This window comes from Orycteropus afer, unplaced genomic scaffold, assembly GCF_000298275.1.
Source record: "Orycteropus afer afer isolate SDZICR_OR568_19922 unplaced genomic scaffold, OryAfe1.0 scaffold00571, whole genome shotgun sequence".
Lineage (NCBI taxonomy): Eukaryota > Metazoa > Chordata > Mammalia > Tubulidentata > Orycteropodidae > Orycteropus > Orycteropus afer.
The window spans coordinates 355,222-364,355 of NW_006922158.1; the positions used below are offsets into that span (position 1 = coordinate 355,222).

Below are 9,134 nucleotides of genomic sequence, written 5' to 3' on the forward strand. Positions count from 1 at the left end.
AAGGTTGGGCAGTCTACTTCCATATTGATACCGCCTTGGAAACCCAAGGAGGGGTCGCTATGAGTCGGATCCAACTTGATGGCAGTGAGTTTGTTTTGTTGTTGTTGTTGTTGTTGATAATAAGAAAAAAATAAATCAACAACGGTGACAGTGTTCTATTACTCTTATATGTAATTATGTAATTAAATTGAAAGCCAAAACTTTTTCTTGAGATACTGAGACTTAATTTAGATGCCTCTCAGCATGTTTAATGTAGTTCAGGAATGTTCAAAACGAGGAAGTTCATCGATTAAGTGAAGAGAAGGATGTGTCTTTGGAAGAAGGCATGGAAGGAAAGGCTACCAGCTTAGAATGAAGATCTAAAATGTGATCGGCCGGTCATCTTTCTAACTGTATCCCAACCTACTAAGTCTGTAAAGGACTAGAGGTTAGACTTTTGCACTTCAGGGTCCCAGGAGCTGTTCCCTGATTTTTTAAATAAATCTGTGTTATCAACTACATCTAATAAGAGTGCTAGAAGCTTAATAGTGGCAACTTATGTTTGTCAATCGACAGGCATGTGCTGTGTGACTCCAGTACACAGGTCCTGGGTTAGGTATCCTGGGCTCCTAGTGTATTTGCAGAATTTCCTGTGAGAGACGAATCTCACTGCTGTGGACAGATGAGGGCATTACAATAGTCAGAGAGCTGACTTAAGACAGGCAAAGAAAGGTAGGGGGGAAGGAAGGTGGCAGATACCAAATGCTTTGTTTAATGGTTGATGGCATGCCCTTTTCCAGATAACAGCAGTAGGTCAAGGCGGACACATCTGAACGTTTCGGAAGGTTAAAAAGCTTCATAAATCGGTACTTAGATATTGCTAAGGGGATTTAAAAAATGATTCCCTAGAAGATGAATGCTGCCTCAGTGTACGTAATGCAGTAAGATTAGAAAGAGCCAAGAGAAGATGTAAGAGGCCACCTTCGTTTTCCTGTGTGCCCTTACCGTTTCTAATGAGGGGAGGAGAGAAAGGCGCAGAGCTTTTCTTTCCTCGTGAAATCAAAGCCTGACTGTGGTTCATCCTGTTTATCAAACGAAGGTTATAAATTGGAGTACTTTCTGACTTAGGAACCTCTTGACCTCTGCCTGTCTCAGCATTCTCATTCATAAGCCGTTTTCTTTTCATCATTAACCTTTTTGACATAACTGTCTCTTCAGTTCAAAACCAAACTCACTGCCGTGGAGTCGGATCTGACTCATAGCAACCCCTCTTTGGGTTTCCGAGGTGGTATCTCTACGGAGGTCGATTGCCCCATCTTCCTTCCGAGGAGTGGCTGGTGGATTTGAACCTCCAGCCTTCTGATTAGCTGTCAGATGCCTTAGGCACTACGCCACCAGAGCTCTCTCTTCAGTTGTTGTTGTTATGTGCTGACGAGTCGGACCCGACTCAGTAGGAATATATTATTCCAGCCTCATCTTAAACGTGCTATGCAAAGGCTTGAAATAGTTTTGTACTAAATAATCGTAATGTTAGAAAACATGTGGCAAGCTAATTCAAGTTGCCCAGAGTTCCACTTCATTTAGATTTATTGCAAAAAAAGTACTAAAGTTCATAAATTTGACATAGACATTGTTAACATACTTTATTTCCAGCCTGTTTACTTATTAGGCAACCCAGCTAGCGTTCCTAGAAGTGCCTGTTTTATCCTGACAAATAAGTGTTTCCCCACACAAAAAACCCAGGCTTAAGTCAAGTGTCGAAATCAGTTCTAAAAGAAAATGACCTTTTGAAATCTGTTTTTCCATCTGAATCTAGATTCTTTGGGTAGAAGTATAGGATGATGGGGAAAATAAGATGGCCCTGGATTTTCGTAAAGGAGCTCTAGTGGCATAGTGGGTAAGGTATTGGACTGCTGACCAGAAGGTTGGCAGTTCAAACCCACCAGCCATTCTGCAGGAGGAAGATGAGGCAATCTGCTTCCGTGAAGATTTATAGCCTTGAAAACCCACTGGGAGCCGCCACAAGTCAGGATTGACTCGATGGCAGTGGGTTTGCAAATTTTTAATTTTTTTATTTATTATTTTTTTTTTTTTGGATTTTTCATACTACAGAAAAGGTAACATTGTCAAACGCTATGACACAAAAATACCAAGAGGTGTGGGACTCCTCTTGGTGGAACCATTAAGGTGAGGTTGAATCTTTTCCCTTTCCTTTTTCTTGGTGTAAGACCCTTTGCTATAGGAATGATAACAGTAGTGAACGACGTGATTGACTGAAATTTTAAACACACTTTGGTACTTCCCTGTTCATTGGTGGGCCATGGATTGTTGTATCATCTGGGTGCCTAGAATTGCTGAGTGATTTGTGTTCTAGAACTATGAAAGTAACCAATGGGGACTTGGCACTGGTCATAATAACAATTCTGAAAGTGTGTGGTTCTGAAGTGGGGAAGGCTTTGCAGGTAAGACCTTTCTGGACCATAGTACCATTTACTTCTCTTCAAAACACCTAAACACCTTTAGGTAGAATTCACTGGGTTTGCTAGTGTTTTCACGTTTGCATTACACTAATATTTGTATTTCTACCAGAAAGCTGGGACTCAAAAATACCCAGAGGTTGGGCCTCTTCTTGTGGACTGTATGTGGCACGTTACCATAAAGCTGTTTGGAATCCATTTCTTCTTTGAAAGACACCAAAAGGGAGTGGTAATAAAATGAGTAGGCTCATAGTTGTATCCGAACTAGAGACCTTGGTAAGGAGGAATGAGGGGTTTTTACATATGGTCCAAGAAGATAGTGTCTGAAGTGCTAACCTAGCTAAGATCACTGGCCATCCAAAGTCTGTTTTCCTGCCAAATGACATTTAGGAGCCACTGATAATTTAATTTCATTGGCATTTATCATTACAGGGGGTTGCATTTAGTTCCTCCGCTCAGTTCTTCATAAGAAAGCCGGTCTTTGTGTAGTGTAATTTTAATATGGAAAAGCTGAGATGAGGATTTAATGTGACAAGGGGAAGAACAGCAAGAATGAATTAAGGAGAGTGGTTTTCAGCATGTTATCTCTGTGCCAGATATATATATATATAAACACAGAGGCTAAAAGAAGTAGTTGAAGAAATACCTTGTCAGAAGTATACCAATACCATTCATGGAGATAGACCCTGGGTTCATTGCATCCCTACTTTGTGTGTCTAACGCAATTATATAAGGTTTTCTTTTTAGGGAGAAGTGGCAGTAACCATCCTCTAGTCCCATGCAACTATCTTTGCACAAGTGTGTCACCAGTTTGCTTCATTTGTCAGTTCGCTGGAGATGGTTGAGGTGGTGGTGGGGGAAGGCTGGCTGGGTGTCAGCGTGAGGCTGAGGGAGGCTGGTCCAGACCTCGTTGTCGTCTCATCAGTGGCCTCATTCTCTGCTTGGAGGCTGACTTCAGACCTGGTTCTGAGTGAGAGTTCAAGCTGCCTTTGCTAAGGCGGGTTCAGAAACACAGGGTGTGGTTTCCTTAGCTCACTCTCTGCTATTTGGTTGCCTGTGGCAACAGGAGCCAAACAACTTGGACATGCGTTTGTATAAAACAAACTGGGGATGGGACCCAAAGTGGGAGTTTGGGGCTGTTCAGTCAGTGGAGGAGCTGTGGTGAGTACCAGCAACTGCTTGCTGCGTTTCTTTGCCCCCCGTCTTTCTCTGTAAGTGACGCTTTGGATGTGTGCTGGCACGCTAAGCATGATTGTGGATAGTTCGAGAAAATTGTCTCCTTTCTCGTGTTTCCTGTGCAAATTGAATAGTTGCTATCTATTTACCCGGGTAAGATTTTTTTTCTGGGGGTGGAAGGGAGAGGAGCAAAATAGCCTGTTTAAAGCTGGTGAGAGCTGGTTAATCCAAACTCCCACTGGGTGCCTTTTGGGTGACAGGACTCGGTAGGAAATGATTTGCCTGCAGAGTGCCTTACCGATGTGTGTTGTCTGTGGTCCCAGCCCAGCACGGGTGGCGGGAGGAGAGGAGGGGGAGGGGAGCCAGACAAAGAGCAAGGACCTTGGGGATCATAGTGAATTTAACACTTTACAACAAAATTTGTAGACATTTTGAAAAGCCATTTTTTTTTTCTGATTATCCTTTCAAATGGCAATGTTTAAACCAGCCTGTGCCCCAAATAATAACAGTTCTGTGACTGTATTGATCCCCCTGCTTGAACAGAGGGCCTTTGCTTGGGGTGTCACACAAATCGCCAGCACCAGTTGAGGAGGCCACTTTTGAACTTGGAATAAAGGGATTGAAATCTTTCCTGCCGATTGAAAAGTGCACATCAGCCACTTTTGGTGTGTTCATGAGGCTGATGTGCCGGCATGGTATGTGGCGGCAGCAGCCAATGTCTGGTAAAGTGATTTGCATTTTGTAGCTGTAAGGAAAGTAAACTCCAAAGGCTACTGTCCCCCCTAAAAAAGTGGTCAAGGAGGAGCGAAAGCTGGCAGGAGGGCTCCTGGCTCCCAAGCTAGTGTCTGGCCCCTGAAGCAGAGGGCCTGCCTGCCCTGCCCATGCCTGGCAGCTGGCAGAGGCCGCACACAGCCCTCCGTGGAGCTGTGGTGCCCTCGCGCGCTGCATGCCTGACCGCACCCCTCACGCTGGAGCCACTGCCCGAGGCTGGGCCTTTTGCATGAGGCAGTTCCTTCTATCTTGGCTGCTCTATCCCACTCTTACAAGCCTTCCGGCCACTACTGGGAGCACCCCCACGCCCCAGAAGCTGTGTCTGATCCTCTTGTCCTCCTTCACGTCCTGTCCTTGGTGAGTCAGCACAGTGGTATGTCCAAGCAGGGCTTTCTCCCACCCTGAGGGCCCATGGCCTTCTGGCCACCAGGGAGCCAGATCCAAGAGGTTCCATCTCACCAGGAGTCCGAGTGAAGTATCTGTGACAGATACCTTGGTGCCTGGGGGCCAGCCAGGCTCGCGGGGAAGCTGGACCCTGATCTCCAGAGCCCGTGCGTACGGACTGTTTCTGGGCGTGTGTGGAACGACCCACGGGTCTCCCAGAGCCTCTGAAGCACATTGCTCTTGGGGTTTCCGTTGGTTATTTACCTCGCCTGTTTGTCTTCACAGGTCCCTCCAGATACAAGGTGGGCACGATGGCTGAGAAAATGGACTGTCATTACTGCCGGGAGTCCCTGCAGGGGAAGAAGTATGTGCAGAAGGATGGCCACCACTGCTGCCTGAAGTGCTTTGACAAGTTCTGCGCCAACACCTGTGTGGAATGCCGCAAGCCCATCGGTGCGGATGCCAAGGTAACAGTCATCCCCACGTGGCAACGTGACAGCATGGGCATTCAAGTGTAGTTTTTCTTTACCCTGCTCACAGCCTCTGTTGCTTGTCCTCATCACTGTAGCCACCTGAGTGGAAGGCAGGACAGGTAGTGGCACGCAGAGGAGGGAGTAGAGGCCCAGCAGTGTTGTGGTAAGGAGCCGGTCCTAGTTCTGCCATCGACCGGCTGGCCTTGACGAAGCCCTTCCCACTGCCTGAGTCTCCACGTCCCTTGCTATGTAATGTGGGTGTTAGGTACATGAGTGCCAGGGCCCTTTCCAGCTCTTCTGGTCTTTCTCGAAGCCGTCCAGAAATCCCAAGTTTTCTATCATCCTTCAGTGTCCCTCATGCTTCTCATGAGGACATGAGGGACAATCCTCTTGGGGGCGGGCGTTCACTGGTGTCAAGGACTCTGCGGCCTCAGGAATCAGCCTTTGGTGGGAGGGTAACTGCCACTGCCACACAGTGACCCAAGGAGGGACTCCCGGCACCCTGTGTGCTTTCGTTTGCTTCCTAGGAGCTGCACTATAAGAACCGCTATTGGCACGATACCTGCTTCCACTGTTCCAAGTGCTTTCACCCTCTGGCCGATGAGACCTTTGTGGCCAAGGACAACAAGATCCTGTGCAACAAGTGCTCCACTCGTGAGGGTTCCCTCAAGTGCAAAGGGTGCTTCAAGCCGATTGTGGCAGGTACTGCACACGCTCACCCCCCACCCGGGGCTAGGTCACAGGGCCCATGGCTGCCCCCCCCCCATCCCCGCTGGCTGCCAGGGAGGAGGCCCCAAGGGCAGAGATGATGGGGGTTTGCTTGTGACGATGAGGCTAATGTTGCTGTTAGCTGCTTTAAGATTTTTGCATATATATGTACACATATATACATATGAATATATGTGTACACATATATGCTCGCACACACGCACACATTCGGAAACTAAAGAACACTGGAGAGAACTGTCTGTGGCAAGAGAATGAAGTGAAAAGTATGTAGCACTTTCTCGTTTGGGTATAATAAGTGAGCAAAGCATGCTTCTTCCTTAGGGTGCCTTCTCCTAGTGGTTCTAGAGTTCTGGGCCAGGTCGTTTCCCCTATTGAATTTGCAAGTCCGTGAAGGGTCTGAGGTGGGAGTGGGGATCCAGGCATCTGACCCTGACATCATCAAGCTAGGGTCCCTCCTGTGACAGGATTCTGGGTTGGCACCAGGAGGAGCCAAACATTGGAGACAAGGCCCCACGGGCAGCTGACTTGGAAGCTTGAGGCCAGTCACTGCAGGGACTGCATTCCCTCAACTCAAGAGGGTCTGGGCTAGGGAGCTGAGCGGATGCAGCCCCCTGCAGAGCACTGTCAGTGGGGTTATGCGATTGCTTCCCCCGCAGGAGATCAAAACATGGAGTACAAGGGGACCGTCTGGCACAAAGACTGCTTTACTTGTAGCCACTGCAAACAAGTCATCGGGACTGGAAGCTTCTTCCCTAAAGGGGAGGACTTCTACTGCGTGACTTGCCATGAGACCAAGTTTACCAAGCATTGCGTGAAGTGCAATAAGGTACGTTGCCACGGGCGTGGTGCGTTTACTCTGGTTTCTAGAAGCATTTGACAGTTTGCAGAGCACTTGCACACACACTATCCCATTCCATCCTCACGACAGCCCTGTGACGTAGGAATTATTATTCTCACTTGACAGATGAGGAAACTATGGTAGAGAGAGCAGTGCTGTGGCCCACATCAAGCTGCCATGCGTGCCCCTGCTCTGGTGGCCCACGTGGCAGCTGTGGTGTGGGGCGCCTGCACTGCACTCTGGGTCAGGCAGCCCCGGCTCTCGGGGCCTGCCTCCATCACTTAGAGTCGCTTGGAAAGGGGCTGCCCTCATCTGAGCCTCTGTGTCTTCATCTGTAAATTGGGGATAATAATAGCACCTGCCTCCCGTGGTTGCTGTGGAGATTAAATGAGATACTGTTTACCCAAGCGCCCAGCACAGTGCCTGGCACGTAGTAGGCATTCAACAGAAGGGTTGTTGAATCTGAATCCGGTGCTGCACTCCCTGGTCTAGGCCATCACTTCTGGAGGAATCACTTACCAGGATCAACCCTGGCATGCCGAGTGCTTTGTGTGTGTTACCTGCTCTAAGAAGCTGGCTGGGCAGCGTTTCACTGCTGTGGACGACAAGTATTACTGCGTGGATTGCTACAAGAACTTTGTGGCCAAGAAGTGTGCTGGATGCAAGAACCCCATCACTGGTAGGCTAAAGAGTCCTTGCTAAGTCTGCCAGGCTAGGTTTTGCGCATGGTAACCACCTCTCATTTTCCTGTGTCATCGGTTTCATCCACAAAGGCCCCAAAGAATGCCCTTCGTTCCCCGCCATTGTACTCATAAAGGCCCTGGTAGTTTGAATTCTCCCCCAGGCTAGGTTAGCCTTTGCAACACAGAACGCTCCCCGACCGCTGCTGACCAACGCTGCCAGGACTTCACATGCCTGAGACCCACTGGGCCACAGGCAGGCACTGTGTGGGGCTCTGGGGGGCGAGGGGACTGGGGTGGAGGTTGTGGGGCAGGGGCGGGACAGGGAGGCTGGAGAGAGCGAAGCTGGGATGCTAGCACCCTGCAGATGAAGGCTGGGTGGTTCAGCATTGCCTGTTGCCAGTGGTTTGCAGTCAGAAGCACAGCTACTCACTTCATTCCTCATCTCGCGGCCGCGGTCCAAGTGCCCTGGGCCCTTCCCCTGCCTCTGCTGTTCCCATCTCCCCGGGGAGCCTTGAAATGTACATTTGAGAAGACTTTTGCCATCCTCAGGGAAAAGGACTGTGTCAAGAGTGAGCCACCCAGTCTCTAAAGCTAGGAAGCCCCCAGTGTGCCACGGGAAACGCTTGCCTCTCACCCTGTTTCCCAGCGCCAACATCCGGGGCAGGCATCCGGGTGGAGAGAGAACTTGTCCCTCGTGGGTGGTGGTTCTTTATAGAAAAAATCGAAGCTTAGCAGCTCCTCGAGGCCCGGTAAGTGCACACCCCACAAACAGCCTAAGTTTGCCTCCTGGTGGCCACTTTGATGCCATGGCCCTGACCTTAATCAAAGAACCTGGTTATGCTGGGAGGTTGGTGCGCGTCACAGGGCGTTAGCAGTGACACGGGAATGCAGGGGCTTGAACTGGCTCTGGCATCTTTCCAGGGCTGGGACAGTACTGTACTTTGAGCGCCATAGCAGGGGAGCAGTGGCGTGGGGTAGAGTGCACGGTGGCGGAGAGGGGTGGCCGGGAGCCTGTTGACACTGGCTCTGTGTGCTTGTTGGCTCTGCGCCTGGGGCGAGTCGTCATTGTATCTCTCTGCACCACAGCTGCCCCACCTGTGTTCACTCAGCTGTCTCTCTTCTTCTCTTTTGTTTCCAAACAGGGTTTGGTAAAGGCTCCAGTGTGGTGGCCTATGAAGGACAATCCTGGCACGACTACTGCTTCCACTGCAAAAAATGCTCCGTGAACCTGGCCAACAAGCGCTTTGTTTTCCACGAGGAGCAAGTGTACTGCCCTGACTGTGCCAAAAAGCTGTAATTTGACAGGGGCTCCTGTCCTGTAAAATGGCATTTGCATCTTGCGCTTGGTGTCGTCTTTCTCCCCTGTACCATCAGTAGGGAAAGAGTATTGTGTCACCTCCTCCCAAGTGGTTTCTCTGTCGTTTTTTCCCCATTTTACAGTATTTCTCACATAAAGGGCACACAGTGGATCTAGGATTTAGCAAAAAGCAGGTCTGCAGCAAACTTTACTTCTTTGTAGCTGCGACAAAAAGATGCAAACTTTGGTAGATTGACTCTTCTGCATGTTTATCATAGAGCAGAAAAGCGCTAACCATTTAGCCACTTAGTGATGTAAGCGAGACGC

General features: G+C 49.2%; 1 protein-coding gene across 1 annotated transcript in view; it reads left to right on the top strand.

The window, feature by feature from the left end:
- FHL1 (four and a half LIM domains 1) overlaps positions 1 to 8,807 on the top strand; it is an 11,796-nt gene extending 2,989 nt beyond the window's left edge. The window contains exons 2-6 of the mRNA XM_007956000.2: positions 5,073 to 5,254; positions 5,788 to 5,962; positions 6,646 to 6,815; positions 7,320 to 7,506; positions 8,653 to 8,807. Coding sequence (XP_007954191.1) covers positions 5,073 to 5,254; positions 5,788 to 5,962; positions 6,646 to 6,815; positions 7,320 to 7,506; positions 8,653 to 8,807 — 869 coding nt within the window. The remainder of the gene's footprint in view (positions 1 to 5,072; positions 5,255 to 5,787; positions 5,963 to 6,645; positions 6,816 to 7,319; positions 7,507 to 8,652) is intronic.
- Positions 8,808 to 9,134: the final 327 nt, after the last annotated feature.